Source organism: Geospiza fortis, unplaced genomic scaffold (genome assembly GCF_000277835.1).
Source record: "Geospiza fortis unplaced genomic scaffold, GeoFor_1.0 scaffold351, whole genome shotgun sequence".
NCBI classification, from domain to species: Eukaryota; Metazoa; Chordata; class Aves; order Passeriformes; family Thraupidae; genus Geospiza; species Geospiza fortis.
Window position 1 is genome coordinate 960,199 of NW_005054419.1, and position 16,542 is coordinate 976,740.

At 50.8% G+C, this 16,542-nt stretch overlaps 1 protein-coding gene across 1 annotated transcript in view; it reads left to right on the forward strand.

Moving 5' to 3' along the window:
* Positions 1-10,316: 10,316 nt before the first annotated feature.
* The window catches only part of PTP4A3 (protein tyrosine phosphatase 4A3), an 11,649-nt gene continuing 5,423 nt past the window's right edge, over positions 10,317-16,542 (forward strand). Inside the window, exons 1-3 of the mRNA XM_005426611.2 lie at positions 10,317-11,073; positions 12,354-12,446; positions 16,373-16,503. Coding sequence (XP_005426668.1) covers positions 10,969-11,073; positions 12,354-12,446; positions 16,373-16,503 — 329 coding nt within the window. The 5' untranslated portion in view covers positions 10,317-10,968. The remainder of the gene's footprint in view (positions 11,074-12,353; positions 12,447-16,372; positions 16,504-16,542) is intronic.

A 16,542-nucleotide genomic window follows, 5' to 3' on the forward strand; every position in this document is an offset into this window, starting at 1 on the left:
CAGGCCATTAAAGCTCACCCCTGGGGCTGGGGAGGATGTGCAGAGCAGGGATGAAACGCTGCATCCTGCCTGTCCCATCCCTGCTGGATCTGGCCCTAGGAGCTGAGGAAGTTTTCCTGCTTAGCAGGGTGGGGAGGCTTCACATCTCAGGCTTTATTTAATTTTCAGGTGATAAAAGCGTCGCTTCCTTGCCTGGCACGTCAGAGCAGCCAGCACCTTCAAACGCTCCCCTTTCTCCAGGGAATTTGCATTTCCCTATAGGCAGCACCAGATTTATTCAAGAATCTAGATGAAAGAAGAGTCAAAGGCAAAGCATGCTCGTGAGTAAGCTTTCCTGGCTACTTCCTGAACAGTCAGACCCTCTCCTTCCAACCTTTTGGGATTTTGGGGAGAAGTGATGCTGACTGCAGGTTTCTCCAGCCCCAAAACCACTTGGTGATGACCACTTCACCTCCATGTTGTCCCAAGAGTGGTATCAGTCTGGAAAGGAGCTTTGAGGTTGCAACATCCCACTGTTGGATTTGCTTTTCCTGGGTGCACCGTTCCCTCTTGTTATGGTGTTCAGGTGGTGGTTCCTCTCTAGACAGGATGGATTTCTTCCTCATCCTGCCATTCCCCTGAGGATGTGGTCCTTCTCCTTCGATGATCTCCAAAATCACCTGGGTGCGGTCCATCAAAGCCAGCTGGCTGTGCTGCATGACCTTCTCCTTGCTTTCCCTGACAGGATGGGAAGAGCACCAAGTATCATCATCCCGCAGTGGCTCTGACATGAGCTTTTTGCTCATGCAAATCATTGCAATTTCCCTTCCTGAAATACCAGGGCGTTTGCTGGCTTTTACAAAGCCACTGCTGGAAATCCTTCCTGTGAATGACAGGAACAGGATTGGATGACTCTTCATCTTCTGTATCAAAAGACAGTTCATTTAAGTTCAAGAAGTGCCAGGATCTGTATAGTTTGCCATCTTTTTTTAGCTGGTTTCGCCTCCAACAGTGGCTGGGAGCAGCCTTGGCATGCCAGAGCATCTCTGTGTGACAAGTGAGGATGTGATTTAAAATCTGCTCATCTGGGCCTGCAGCAGCTGCTCCCTGCTTCTGGTGTGCAGCCCAGAAAGGAACAGCCTTGATGGTAATTGGGGAGCCCATTTTTGCAGTCCAAAACCATCAAGTCCCAAGCTGCAGCATTGTAGGGCTCCAGCCCAAGGGATTTTTCATCCCATTTTCCTAATTCTGAGTGTCGTGTTCCAGCAAGGTTTTTTTAATACTTTGGTTAAACTTGAATCCAGTTTGAACCCCACTTGAGGAAGTTGCAAGTGGGAAGCTGGGTGGGAGCTGATGTGGAGAACCCAGAGGAAGGGTCATGGTGACACCCAACCACTCTGGCCTTCAGACACTCAGAGAATCATGCAATGGTTTGGGATGGAAAGGACCTTTAAAGATCATCTAGCTTCAACCACGCTGCCATGGACAGGGACACATTCTATTGCAATCAGGTTGCTCAAGGCCTCATCCCACCTGGCACTGAACATTTCCAGGGGTGGTGCAGCCACAGCTTCTGGGGGCAACCTGTTTCAGAGTGTCACCACTCCCATCATAACAAATTTCCTCCTTATGTTCAATATGAACCTGCCCTCTCTCAATTTAAAGCTGTTGCTTTTTGTGCTATCACTACAGGCCCATGTAAAAGTCTTTTTCATTCTTTTTTTTTTTCAACCTGTCTTTAATACATTGAAAGCCTGCAGCGAGGTCTCCCTGACCACCAATTCCTGAGCTGGAGGAAGTGCCACAGCCACATCCTCACCTTTTTATGCCCATCTGAGCCCAACTGCAAGGTCCATTTCCAAGGGGCTTTGGGTTTCAGAAGTTCTGTAGCTGGGGAAAGGCCTCAAGTTGCACCAAGGGAGGTTCAGGTTGGGTATCAGGAGGAGTTTCTTCACTGAAGGAGCACTCAGCATTGGCATGGTGGAACTGGTGGAAATCATCCCTAAAGTGTTCAAAAACGGGTAGACATGGTAGTCAGGAATGTGGTTTGGTGGGGCAGGATGGTACTTGGTTGAAGGATGGACTTGATGAGCTTGGAGATCCTTTCCAACCTGAATAATTTTACAATTCTGTCTACAATTCTATTATTCTGGTTTGTAGACCCTGAGCAATCTGAGTTCTCCACTGCCTTAATTTCCTTCCTCCAGAGTGATGCTTGATCTTTCTTCCTCCTCCTTCCAGTTTAGTCCCCCATCGCCCATGTGGACAAGGTGCAATTCGGGCTGAGGACTTGAGGCATGCTTTACACACCAGGCAGGCTTGGCAGAGGGAGTGGAGACATTGCTGTCCCTCCAGCAAGAACAGCTGTGACTTTCAGCATTTCATGCCCTTTGATCTTCTATTTGAAAGAAAACCACCTTCATTTGCTCTGCAAGCTCCCACGGGTGGGGGACAACTCTTGGCACAGCTTTGGGGTTTTGCACAAGGGCAGCAGGACCATAGGATTTTGTCCCTGTCAGTGAGGATGGCTGAGTCCAGGAAGGTAGGAGAGGCTGCAAGGGAACAGGAGAGGGTACAGGATCAGGCCATGCTGTAGCCATGCTTCCAAAAAAAACTGGCAACTTGGAAGTACCCACCTTTGTCCCTAGAGCTTTGTCAACATGTTGCTTTTGCAGAGCACTTGACCTGTGGCAGCCACAGAGCTCTGCTGTGGCTTTGTGCTGGAGCTAAGGAGTTTTCTGGAAGAGAGTTTTAGGGAAAAACATCTCTGCAAGACCTGGGCTTAGTGGGAGGAGCCAGGAGCATGATGTGCTGGGGGGTCTTGATAACACTGCCAGACCTTGACACATTCTACCCAGGGGCAGCCTGTTTTCCCATCTTCCTTCACTTGCTCCATGGCTTTTAAATGTCCTGGCTGACACTCAATTGTGTTTTCCCCAGGACCTCTCTGTGTTGTTGATACTCCTGAGGGGACACTTCTCACCTACATGGAGCATCTCTGTCCCATCCTGCTGGAAGATGGACATCACTGGAGGGGCTGTTTCAAAGGGCAGTTTCTGCTGATAAAGTGACAATAGCCATGGCTGGAGAGGATGAGGAGGAGACAAATCCTGCAGCACTGTCCCCATGGGCTTGGTGGCTGCCTTCAGAAGTGCTTTGGTGTGCCCCACACAGGAGAGGGCTGGTGGTGCTGCCACTTCCCAGCAGCCTGTTACAATTTGTGTGACCCTGTCTTGGGGTGAAATGTGTGAAATAGTGCAGAGCAACAGCAAGGTGGCTTGGGAGGACAACCCCAAGCAGCACAGGGTCTGGATGGTGGAGGAAGCTCAGAGACCCTCTAAACCTGGTGCCATTGACTTGGAAGAGGTGCCTTTCTCCAGAGCTTGACTTCTCTGGACAATCCTGACCATAGCATGATGCTACCAGAGATCTTTCCATGGGACACATCACAGGCAGAGCATGTTCTGTCCTGTGCTGCATCTCCAGCATGTCACAGAACACTATTTCAACATTGTCTGCAGGTCAAAATCCACCCTTTGGGTAGATTTGAGTCCCTTGGAGCCCCCTTCATCAGCAAACTTCCATCAAAGCCACCGCAGCCTGTCTGGGTTGGGGAATTGTGCAAGAGGCGCCAGTGACGCAGACAGGGCTCTGGTGGCCTTGGGTCAGGGCTCCTGGTGGCCTGACCAGGTAATGTAGGAACAACTTCCCATCAGAATCCCCCACTGAGGAGGGACATTGCAAATAGCAAAGTTCAGGTCTCATGGGACAGAGGTTTAGGCTCAAACTGTACCTCGAAGGGGAGGTCATGGCAGCTCCTCCCTGCCCTTCCCAGGAGTGTGCTGCTGTTTCTCGTGTTACCCAAAAAAAACACATCGTTCTGCACCCCCACCCCCAAGCTTTGCCACCTGCCACAAGTATTAAATTGCTCAAAATACTGTGAGAAACCACAAGAAAAAGCTGAACAGATGTTCAGCTGCACCAGAGTTTCAGGGTGGGAGAGACACGTGGCAGTGGCACTTGTTGGGGGGAACCACTGGGGTCACTTTGCCCCCAGTGTGTGTTTTGGGGCAAGGATGCTGCTTTGGGATTCTTTTCTTTCCAAAGATACTGTTGGACAAGGCTTGAAGCCTGCAAATGCCCAATCACACACAGAATTGCCTTTTTCCCCCTGATTCTTTTGGCCAAAAGAAATCCCTGAAGGATGGGGGGAGCTGGCCCCCAGTATTTGGGGTGCCTGACTTCCCTGTGTGTCGGCCACCAGAGCATGGGGACCATCCATCCCCAAAGGACCAAACTTTCCACCCCTCCCCAAAAAATCCCTCTAGGGCACACCCTCTGCAGATCTGTGAGGCAGCCAGCCTCAAGGCTGTTATTACTTTTCCCCGTGGAGTTGGCCTCTCTTCCTCCCCCCTCTTTTTTCTTTTTTTTCCTCCTTTCCCTTCAAATCCAAGCCAGGAAAAACCTCTGACGTCAGCACACGGCTGTGAGCTCCTCGTGGCTGCTGGGGGAAGGCAGTGGAGGGGATATCCCAGATCATAAAACCAGAATCTCACTGTGAGCAGGGCCACTGGTGGCTGCCTGTGAGTTGTCCACTGCTGGGGACAGGGTGGGAGGGATGGATGGGGGACTGTGTTCAGTTGGGAGGGTTCCTTTTCCCCACAGTGCAGAAGGTTTAGTGCCTTTTTGTGGTTTTTGTGATTCTCTGATGGCTGAATCTCTTCTGGTACAAGAAGGAATTAGGTTAAAAAGCTGTCCATGGAGACTTCAAATTCTAGTTGCTTGGGGGCTGCATGAGAAGGGAAAAGCTGAAATTCCAGTGAAAGGGCTGTTGAAGGGTGCTTGAAGCATCATGTTTCCTCCAGGGCATTGCCCTGTGAGCTCTGGACAGGAGAGGCAGCCCTGACACTGGTGGCATCACAGGAATTCCAGTGTGAGCACAGGGTCTGTGTCCAGGGGTTGTGAATCTGGGTGAGAGGGAAAAACAACTCCCTAAGGACCTTTGTAGACACTTTCCACTCTGTGCTTCAGCCTCTCTTCAAAGACAAAAGGTGCAAATACAAGATAAGAAAGGGTTGATCATGTTACCAGTGCCTCCGGTGCATTCCCAGCTTGCACAGTGCTGGGAAGACTTTGCTCTCCTTTTTATCTGGCTGGCTGGCTCGCTGCCTCAGTTTCCCCATTCCTCCCTCTTTCCTGGTGTCCTGAGTGCCTCCTGCTTGCAAATGCTGGCATCTTTCCCTGCTCTCTAAATGCTACCAAACTCCTTAAGTGCAACTGGAGCTGTAAAATCAAGGGCTGCACAGCTCTCTTCAGCAAAATTTCATGTTAGCCAGTATTTACTGCACACCAAAAAGGATGTGGGGAAAGATGCATGACTTGGTTTATCTTGCAGGTGTGTTTTCATGGGTGCCAAGAGCTCCCCATTGCTCTCCCTCTACGCCTGTGCATTTTTAATCCTCCTTGTTGTGTTTTGCTAAGAAAACATCACGTACAGCAAGAGAAACAACCTAAAAAAATAACCCCTTGGAGGAAAAATCTCATGATGCTTCCCTGGCAGATGGTGCTGGGCACTGCTTTGCCCCTGGCAGCAGGTACCCCACAGCCACCGCGGTACCCAGCATGGCTTTTCCAGGACATCCCATCTGCTCTGTGCATCTCTGCCCCTGGAGCAGGATGTGCTGGTGGCTGCTTGCACCTCTCCCCACAGATGCTGGCTCCTGCTGGGTGTTTTGTTTCCGTCGCTCTCCTCCCGGACCTTTCCTGTTTCCTTCCGTGCGGATGCAACTGGAGGAAATCTCAGCACATTGGCTGTGTCCCAGCTGCAGTCACAGGCTGGGGACAACACTGTGGCTCTCTGTGTCCTGGGACCTGTTCTCCCTGGCAGTGATGGTGATGGTGGCAGTGGTGATGCTGCTCGTGCTGGTGGAAGTGGCAGTGGTGGCAGTGGTAGTGTTGCTCATAGTGGTGGCACTGGTGGAACTGGTGGCAATGCTTGGAATGGTGGCAGTGGTGGTGCTGGTGCTGCTGATGCTGGTGGCAGTGGTGGTGTTGATGGCAGTGGTGCTGGTAATGCTGGTGGCAGTGGTAGTGGTGGCAGTGGTGATGCTCATGGTCATTGTGGTGGTTGTGGTGGCAGTAGTGACAGTGGTGGTACTGCTGATTCTGGTTGCAGTGATGTTGGTGGCAGTGGTGACACTGGTGGCAATGGCAGCAATGGTGATGCTGCTGGTGCTGCTCATGCTGGTGGCAATGGTGACAGTGGTGGTACTGCTGGTACAAATCTTACGTGTTCAGCTGAGCCTCAGAGACCTGCTCCCCATGGTCACTCATGTCAGTGGCAACGGATGTGTGCAGAAACTTCTGCATGGTGATAACTGGATATACTCAGAAACTTGGATTCAGTTTTCAGGGTGATGGAAATGCTTGTTGGGAGCAGGGAGAGCAGGACTTCATCAGCCTTAAGGGGAAAGGGCTGGTCGGTGTCTTGCTACGTGAGCTGAAAGCAGGAGAGAGGTCAAGAAAGTGTGACACAGCTGGGTGTTTTGTTGGATTTCTCTGAAGATGAACTTTGAACAGGAGATGTGCTCACTCTGAGATCGCTATATTTATGTACGGGTGAGATACACATTGTTTGGGTGAGTGAGAGCCTTTGTTCCAAGTCCCGCTGCTGAAGCTCATGTGGAGCGACACTTTGGCTCTGCACAGCTTCCTTTTCCTTCTCTTGGGGATGTGCTGTGTTTAGGAAAACCTGACTCCACCATCTGTGTCCTGCTAGCCGGGTACCAGCAGCACAGCCATCAGGTCAGGCAGCTGCTCACTGCTCCAACCAAGCTCTTCCAGTCACTGGGTGAAGAAGATCTGACCTTTATTTTCCATCAAGTTGCCCTGAGGAAGATCAGCCTCATTCCTTTGTTGCAGGCTCAGTCCCCGGACATCTGTGATGAGGCCAAGACGTTTGTAGTGGCGTTGCCATACTGCAAAGGAATATTTCAGAGAGCCCTGTGATCCCCTCAACTGTGGGGGTGTAAGACAAGGAGATGATGGCTCAGTGGCCCCCATCTCCAAGAGCAGCAACCTTCACTGCTGTCTTGCCACACTGGTGTGTGTTCATACTGGATCTTCAAACGGCTCTTGGCTGTAAAATTCTTGTGTAAGCATAAATTTCCACACTCATGGTGAAAAGAAAATTATAGAATCATTAAAGTTGGTAAAGATCTCTGAGATCAGTTGTTAACGCTGCCAGGTCCACCACTAAACCATATACCATATCCATGCCTCTTGAACACTTCCAGTGATACTGATTCCACCACTTCCCTGGGCAGCCTGCTCCAATGTCTGAGCACCCTTTTAGTGAAGAAATTTTTCCTTATACCCAATCTAAATCTCCCCTGGCACAACTTGGGGCTGTTTCATCTTGTCCTGTCCTTTGTTATGTGGAAGAAGAGACCAACCCCACCTGGCTACAGCCTCCTTTCATTGAGGTTCCCCAAAATGGGTTTGAGCCTGACAGGCCAGCACTGCATTGCTGAGCATCCTCATCCAGGGCTTGTTCACTGTGTCCTCACATGCTTCCTCTACATCCCCCGGAGCGCTCAAATGAGAAGGATTTCTATTCCACTTGGCAGGTTATTAATATTAGCTGAAATTCCCTTTTCCACATTGTTCTGCCATGCTTAATATGGAGATCAGCATTGCAGCCTGAACCGCCGGGGATGATTTGTGATTGAATACCCATTAGGGATTTATGGGCTTTGGGACTGAATTGCTGGGATGTGTGATTGCCAAAATACTTGAAACACTTCCACTGGAGAGAGGAGACCTTGTGGGAAAGGAGCACTCGCTGTTCTCGTAGGCAGGCGGTTCCCACTGAGCCTCCCTTACTGGCAGCAAGCACACCCAAGCCAATAAAAAATTGTCCAGGATCCAGAGCACCGATGGAGCATGAACTGTGTGCTGGATGATGACAGGGGGCAGCTCTGGCATTGGTGCTGGCAGCAGCTCCCAGCCCCACGAGGCTGCTCAGCAGGTGGGATTTAATCCAGGACATGGGTAAACATGGGCTGATGTCTCTGGCTGCCGGTTAAAATGAGGTATGAGGTTGTTTGGAGGGAGAAAAGTCTTTTTTTTTTATGCTTTCCCTTGTGCACCTCTGGTGCTGGTGTGTCAAATCAGATCAATCATCAGGATCAGATCATATCGTTAGGACAGATGGCATTAAACATGCTGGAAGCCTGAAGAGCAAAGGCATGAAAAGTAAAAGCAAAGTATCCTCAAGTCCTTTGTTTCAGAGAAACTGGGCTTTCAAGCTGATGGTTTGGGGCAATTCCTACTTTGCATCAGCTCTTCCCTTTGAGCAGGCAACTGTGGTTGCCCAACTCTCCCACCTCCCGTCCCTTTTTGTGGTTGTGCTGGCCAGCAGATTGGCAGCTGGACATGCAGCAGCCCCACAGCCAAAACCAGCCCAGAACTACCCTCCAGAAATAACAAATTGGTTCTTACCCAGCCATTGTGAGATTGTCTTGGGAAGAAGCAGACCCCACAGACAAAGTGATAGGTGGCATCATCGCTGAAAAAGCATGGTGAACACTGTGGTGGAAGCAGATTTCCCAGCCCATCTTGCAGGATCATTGCAAGCTTTGAGCAAAAATTCCAGCTGCTGTGGTCCAGGTGGGGAGGATCAGCTACCCTGGGGGGTTCAGCATCATCTGTGGGCTGAGCTGCTCTGAATCACACCTAAAATGCTTCAGAGAGGCAGCTCTCACCTCACTCCCATGCCTCAGCCAAGCTCCCCGCCTCCATCAGCTGCTAAAATCTGATTTCTCAGTGGGGAGTGGAAAGTTGAATGTCCCACTCATCCCCTGCAGCCCAGGCAGGGTTTGAACTTTCCAGAACATCCTTGCAGGACTCTGGGATAGCATTATCCCCTTCTTTATAGTAAAAAAAAAAAAATTAGTCAGGTGTGATGGAACATGGTTTTTGGGAAGAGTCTGTGATTTTAGCAGCCAAACTGGGCACATTCAACAGAGCAGCTCTGCTTCCCCTGACACCTCACCTGGCATTTTCCTGTTGCTATTTAACTTTTTCATTCCTGGGTACCACTGGAGAACCAGGAGGCGTTAAACACGTTGTAAATGATGCTCAGGCCTGAGCAAACCCATTGTCAGCACCCAGGTGCTGTCATGAGCTGGTCAGGGCTCAGCTCATCTCCCTGCTCCCACCTTGTCTCATTGCATAAGGGTGAAACACTCCAGAGGGGAAAGTTTCTGGCTGCTGTGAGGAGAGCCAAGGGGGTGCCTGCTGCCCTGGCTCATGTTACTTATGTGCTTATGGTCTATTTTGAGGCTCTGGCCACCCAGCACTAAGCAGCCGCTGACCTGGGGGAAGGACCAGCTTCAAAACAAGAGTCCAGTGGGGAACAACCTGGGGAGGCTCTGGCTGGGTTTCCCTCTGCTCTGAGTGGGGCTGGCAGAGCCCTTGCCTCCCTGCTGGGCCCATCATCTCATGGACTTGAGTATTTACACAGTGGGAGTTGATTTTCTTTCTTAATTCTTCCCACTGCCATCCTTGAAAGCAAAGATGCCACGGGCGGAGGGGCCAGGCTCCGTTGCTGAGAGCGATGTGCCAGTGGTGTGGGAATGTGGATGAGCAGGCAGGGAGACACATCCATCACCAACCCTGGCAAAACCACACACACACAACCCCCTCCTCGGCCCCCCCTCCCCAAGATAGCTCATTTGCAGGCAGCTTAATTCTCCTAAGAGCATTAGAGGTGCGTTTAGTGGACATGAGCCCAGCGCCAGGAGCATGTGGCCGATTAGCGGCAGCGGCAGCTGGTTTCGGGCACAGCGTGCATTTGGGGTGGAGATACTCAACGTGCTTTTTGGGGACACAAAGGTGAGGTCTAGGGGGGTCTGGATGGGTGTCAGGGGGGATCAGCTGGCATGAACTGGGTGCTTAATTCCACCAGCAGGTGCAGATGTTGGGTGGTATATGGGAGCAAGGCCTTCCCTGCCATGTGCTTTCCGTTCTACAGGTGAAATGTGAGTTACCCTCTCTGGCTTTCCAGTGCCATTCCAGCTCTGCAGATAATATTTCAGCTTTAGCTTTAAATGCCACCTCACTTTCTAATTTGTGGTCTCCTGTTAAGATGAGAATGATCAGGGATGCTCACAGGGGATGTAGAAAGTGATGGTGCCTTTAGGGGCGCCCACACCAGCCAGGGGCTTCCTTGTGGAGGAGCACACTCTCACCACCGCCTTTCCCTTTCTCTCCTCTGCAGCCTTGCTCTGCACTGGGATTTATGGAGGTGCTGAGGAGCAGCTGTGAACCCCACAACCCCCAGCAGCCCGCCCTGTGAAGCAGCAGCCACCAGCCGCCTCTCCTCGGCCTGCCCAGCACCCCGACCCTCGGACTCAACCATTCAAGGCTCCCGTGCATGGATCGCCCCAGCGAGGCACCGCTGCCCGACGCCGCCCCGTAGGCTCCCGGCCCCCCGTGCCACCCCCAAGTACTCCACATACCCCGATGGGGTAACGTGACGGGGGCCACCCTCCCGCCACCACCAAGCACCCCCCATATGCAGAGGCCTTTCTAGAGCGCCCGGGAGCGCGCGGCACCGGAGGCAGTGGCCGCTCACCGTCGCACACACGCAGAAGACGCCAACACTACAGCAAAGGGATTTTTTTTTTTAATTATTATTATTATTATTTCATTAATATTATTTTTCCCCCCCATCTGGCTTTTTTTTTTCCCCCTGGGAGGCTTGTGGTGTCAAGGAAGCCAGTGCGCTCTCAGGAGTTGGGATTATTTGCACAACGTCTGTATATTGAGTTCTCGATCCTGTTTAATTTTTATTTTTGAAGCGCAGAGGGGTCGTTGGGTTTTTCTTTGTTGTTTTTTTTTTTTTTTTGCCCCTCCACACCACTCTTTTCTTGGGTTTTTCCCCTGCCACTGTCAGCACCACCTCACCTTCCCACTGTCCCCACCATGGCCCGGATGAACCGCCCTGCACCCGTGGAGGTCTGCTACAAAAACATGAGGTTCCTCATCACCCACAACCCCACCAATGCCACACTCAGCACCTTTTTGGAGGTAAGGAGGAGAGATTGGAAGGTGGGGACCAGGGTCCAGTTGCATCTTTTGGGGCTAAAAGCTGATGTTGATGAGAGGGCAGCACATCCCCTTTGGTACCACAGCCCCTGGAGGGCAGTGGGTCCGATCATTGCCAGCTTTTTGGGACGGGATGATTTTCAGGACCCCAAGTGTGATGTTTGGGCATAGTAGAGATAGAGCAGAGTTTCCCCATCCCCGCTGCATCCCCTGCCAGATCCACTAGCACATCATGTCACAGGGTTTTGAAGCCATGCATGTGGGTGCAGACAACCTGCCCTGTCCCTCCCAGCACCTCAATAATGGCGTTTGATCCCAAATATCCCAGCATATTTCCAGTGCCTAGAGTGTGTTGGGTAGTGCTGGAGAGTTTGGTGTTGAAGAGCCAGCAGTGGTAGCAGCTGTGTGACTGCCAGTGCCTCAGGGTGACAGGAAGGTGGCTGTGATTTGGGGACAGCCACCCCATACTCACTGCAGAGGGCGATGGGGACCACACCAGTGGGAAGGGAGAAAAATTCCCCTTTCCTCCAGTCTCTTAGACTTTTGGCTGGGCTGCTGAGCATGTGGGGCTCACCACGGTCTGGTGAGCAGCCATGGGGAACAAAGGAGGTGGATCAGTGGGGATGATCTCATGGTTCCCGGCGAGGCCGGCGCACCGGGCGCATAATCCGGGGGCAATCCTCGCACCGGGCACTGAGCCACGCTGGAAGCATCCCAAGACCCACGCCTGAGCCTGCAGCGGGTTGGAGTGATGATGGGATACAGCAGCGAGGTGGAGAAGGAGCCCCTGAGCCATCTGTGAGATGCTGAGCTTGGCTGGCAGGGCATGCTACGACTCCCCCACTGCTGCCTCCATGCATTTCTGCACTAGGAGTGTGACCTCAGCAGGCACAAACAATTTCTCCTTCAGAGGACTGGCACCCATGTCAGGGATGTTTCTTTGCCTGAGGTATAAAATCCCTGCTGATGAGGCTGACAGGGCTTAAAAATAAATGGGCCCATTGGTACTCGTGACTCTGAGGAGTCATGAAGATGCTGGTTAAAAATCCTACAAGGCCACGTGGCTTCGGTGTCCTGGGATTTTGTGTTTCCTTGTGCCTGCCAGGGATGGACCATGAGTCAAGGGTTCAGAGAAGGGGCACAGCACTGTTTAAGGGTCTGTACTGCTCCACATGGTCACAGCAGAGCTTGGATGTGTCAGTGTTAAGTGGGGTGCATCTGGCAGGGTCTGTTCAGACCCCTCCTTCTCCTTCCCTCCCCAGGACCTGAAGAAGTACGGTGCCACCACGGTCGTGCGAGTGTGTGAGGTGACCTATGACAAGACCCCCCTGGAGAAGGATGGCATCACTGTCATGGTAGGTGGGCAGCAGGATGGGCAGCAAGGGGCTGCCCCAACACCACCCTTAAAAATCTCATCCCTTGGGGCTGTTAAACACCCTGGCAGCCCAGCACAGCATCACACAGAGGCAGGAGGAGAGCTGGAAGCCCAGCTGAGCTGAGCTGAGGCTGGTGCTTTAAAAAGAGACGTGCTGCCCACGCAGCCGAAACTGTGACTCACTGGCTGAGTCAGGAGCTGCCTCCCTGCCTGTTGCTCAGGCTCTGAAGCATCCAGGGATGAGAGCTCCTGATCCCACGAGGAAGATACACATGGTTCCCGTTCCCCCCAGCGTTATCTTATCCTGGGGCATGCTGTGAGGGTTTTTCTGCTCTTCCAGCAGCTGGTTGGTGCAGCTGGGGGGGATGAAAGGGAGCAGGCAGCAAGCTGGGAAAGGCAGAGCATGCAGCTGCCTGGGCTGTATCTTGGCTGATAGGTAATTGGAGATGATGTCAGATGTGATAGCCCTGCCAGGGAGTTCAGCTCCAGCTGGGAAGTGAGGCTCTGCTTATTATTTAGGGAAGGGTTTGGAAATGCCTTGTGTCTCCTGGGGTGGTCCTCTGTGTGCAGGACCTCTTAATATAGCTCTGTCTGTATAATGTATATCCTAGAGAGAGGGGAGGCTCTTAGATCCTCAGGGATATGGGTGGATAATCCCATGGCTCTCTAGATACAGATCCTCCAGATGCAGATGTCTCTAGATATGGAGGCAGTCTGTGTCTCTAGTAGATATATCTTGGAAAGATCACTGTATTCCGCATATACAGAATCTGTATGTCTGAGATCATATCTGCTCCCCTACACACCAAATTCTGCATTTTATCCCATTTCTAACTGGAGCCTCCAGTCTGATTTTCTATGTCTAGGATATACATACCTCTTTACATCTCTTATATCTCTCTTATGTGGAGAGATACATATCTAGGATGTGTTTTATATAAAGAGTTAGAGAAACTATACGAGACACTGTATAGAAACTAAATAGCTTCTATATCAACATTTCTATAACCATACAGAAACTATATAAGGCAAATAAAGAGATATCTGTAACCTGGTTTTCTATAGATAGATGTATCTCTGCAGATACAGAAATATCTCTACAATTATATCAAATCTCTGTATATTTTTGAGATATCATGGTATATCTTTTTATTTGATATACACAGTTTGGTATATTTTTATCTGTATCCTCATTTATTTATCTGTATCCTCATAGATATATCTGGCATATAAATATATCTTGGTGCACAAGTCTGATGAGGAGCAGCTGAAGGTATTTAGTGTGAAGAAAAGAAGGCTTGGGGAAGATCTTTCCTCTCCAAAACTCCCTTAAAGGAGGTTGTAGCCAGGTGGGGGTTGGTCTCTTCTCACAGGTAGCAAGCAACAAGACAGGAGGAAATGATCTTCAGTTACTCCAGGGGAGGTTTAGATTGGATATTAGGAAAAATTTCTTCACTCAAAGGGTTGTCAAGCATTGAACCAGCCTGCCCAGGGAAGTGGTGGAGTCACCATCCCTGGAGGGGTTTAAGAGAGCTGTAGATGTGGCACTTGGAGACATGGTTTAGTGGTGGCCTTGTCAGTGCTGGGTAACAGTTGGACTTGATGATCTTAGAGGGCTTTTCCAACCTAAATAATTCTATGCTTCTATATATAGACCATATATAGGCCTATATATGGAGAAGTGAAGGCTCTGGGGAGACCTTAAAGCCCCTTCCAGTCCCTAACAGGGCTGCAGGAGAGCTGGACTATTTACACAGGCATCTTTTGATAGACCAAGGGGGAATGTCTTTAAACTGACAGAGAGCAGATTTAGATGAGACATAAGGAAAAAAGGTTTTTATCATGAGAGTGGTGAGACACTGGCACAGGTTGCCCAGAGAAGTTGAGGCTGCCCCATCTCTGGAAGTGTTCATGGCCAGGTTGCAGCAGCCTGGGATGGTGGAAGGTGTCCCTGCCATGACAGAGGGTTGGACTGGATGATATTTGAAGGTGACTTCCATCCCAAACCATTCCCTCAGGGGATGATTCTGTAGGGTGCTGTGTCATCCCTGGTGTGAGCCCCTGACCTGCACTCATGGCTGCAGGGAGGACATGGCCCTGCAGGAGGAGATGGCCTTGCAGGACAGGCACAGGCCAGCCAGGAGGGCTGGCTCAAACACTGCAAATACCCTGAAGCCCAGAGTACTCCTTTGCTATCAGATCCCAACAGAAATCTCACTGCCTGTTCAAACACTGAAGTGAAGCAGCTTATTTTGCCATCTCACACCAAGGGTGACTCCAGCACAGCAGCTTAGTAACTCACTCCTCAAAATCTAGGATTAGGGCCCAGTACCCCCCACTCTTTGGTGCTCACCAAGCCACATCCTCTCCAAGGGATGCTGCCCTTTCTGTTTCTCTGTTCCAGTGCTGCATGGCCAGTGGCCATGCTCCTCCTGACAAATCTGTTTTGGGAAAGAAATCCCCATTTTGGGACACTTAACCCTCATAACTGAGCCCAGGGCTGAGGGGTATCAAATGCAGAATCCATTTGACCAACTTCCTCACCATGCTCCAATTTTGAACCCCTACAATTTGAGGATGAAGCTCAGAAGAAAATGGGATATTTTTCTTTGTCCTTTAATAGCCTTTCCTGAAGGATGGTATTTAAATGGTGCCATTTGGAGTGATCTCCCTCCCTTTGACTCTCTCTCTAGGGCTGTGTTAGTGGGTCCCCAGACCATTCTTTTGGTCTTCCTCTCCATGTGTTGCAGGAAGCTGAATTCCAGCACCTCGTCTGTGGGAGCTCAGCACATCACTTCAGATGTGCGGAGTCTCCTGAGACCCCATCAGGGGGCTCGGAGATCTTGGCATGATGCCTGGAACACTTGGTGGCTTGACTTTGATCCTGCAAATGAATTGCCAGCTTTGTATGAGAGTTGGAAAGTCACACGAGTTTAATGGGTGTATTTACAAAGTGCACACAGGGTGAAAATACAAGTTTTAGGTTTTTTGGTATAAGGGTTATGGGGACAAGATGGAGGGAACAGGGCGTGTCTCATCCTTCTTCTTTCTTCTTCTTGTTCTCCATTTTCTGCTGTGATGTTGGCACTTGGGGATTGGTTTAGAATAGAAATACACTGTCTAACATTGGTGATAGGTATTGGAAATTAAAGGTAAATATGATATACGTAGTTTGTAGTATAAAAAGATGATACCGCCTCGGGGGCGGTCAGAGAGTCCTGTGGCTGCCTTGCTGAACAGACCTCTGCTCGGCAGGGAAAATATTTTATAGATAAGAAATAATAAACAATACGAAGTTCGGACTCCAGAGAGTCCAGTCTCGTTCTTCAGAGCCTGGGGCCACTCCAGGACCACCTAACTTATCTCGGGACAGAGAACAGACAGCCGACCCGAGACTCATCAAGCTCTGATATGTCAACCATCTTCATTTGAGCCACCTTTTGCTCAAATCCCCTACAGTGTGCTCCCAAGTGCTGGAATTAGGAGCTGGCAGGGGGGAGGATGGGAACTGCATCACCCCAAAGTTCAGTGAGCTCATCTGGATGGGGGTGGAGCATGGGGTGGCCATCCTGGTCTGCAGAAGCAGGAGGTCATGGGGACCATGTTGCAGATCCTACAGGTGCTTCTGTAGACTGAACCTGTCCATAGGAGGCCAGAGGACTCCAGACCTAGATTTGTGTGGCTTCAAACCCTGAGCCAAAGCAGCCAGGGAATTCTGTATGCCAGATGATGCCACCTGTATCAAAACCACCTGTATCCCCACAGAGCTATGCTGTGAGCCCAGTTCTGGCACTCTTCTACCTCCCTGCAGCTGAGGCCCTAAACACCATTACCCTGAGTAAAAAACAGCCCCTGAAAGTTTTTCCCCAGAGACCTAACAACATTTCTCTCTTCCCAACCTTGCAGGATTGGCCATTTGATGATGGAGCACCTCCTCCCAGCAAGATTGTGGAAGATTGGCTCAACTTGTTGAAGACCAAGTTCTGTGAGGACCCCGGGTGCTGCGTGGCCGTGCACTGCGTGGCCGGCCTGGGGCGGTGAGTCTGAGCCCAGCACCTCAGCTGCCACCCCTCATG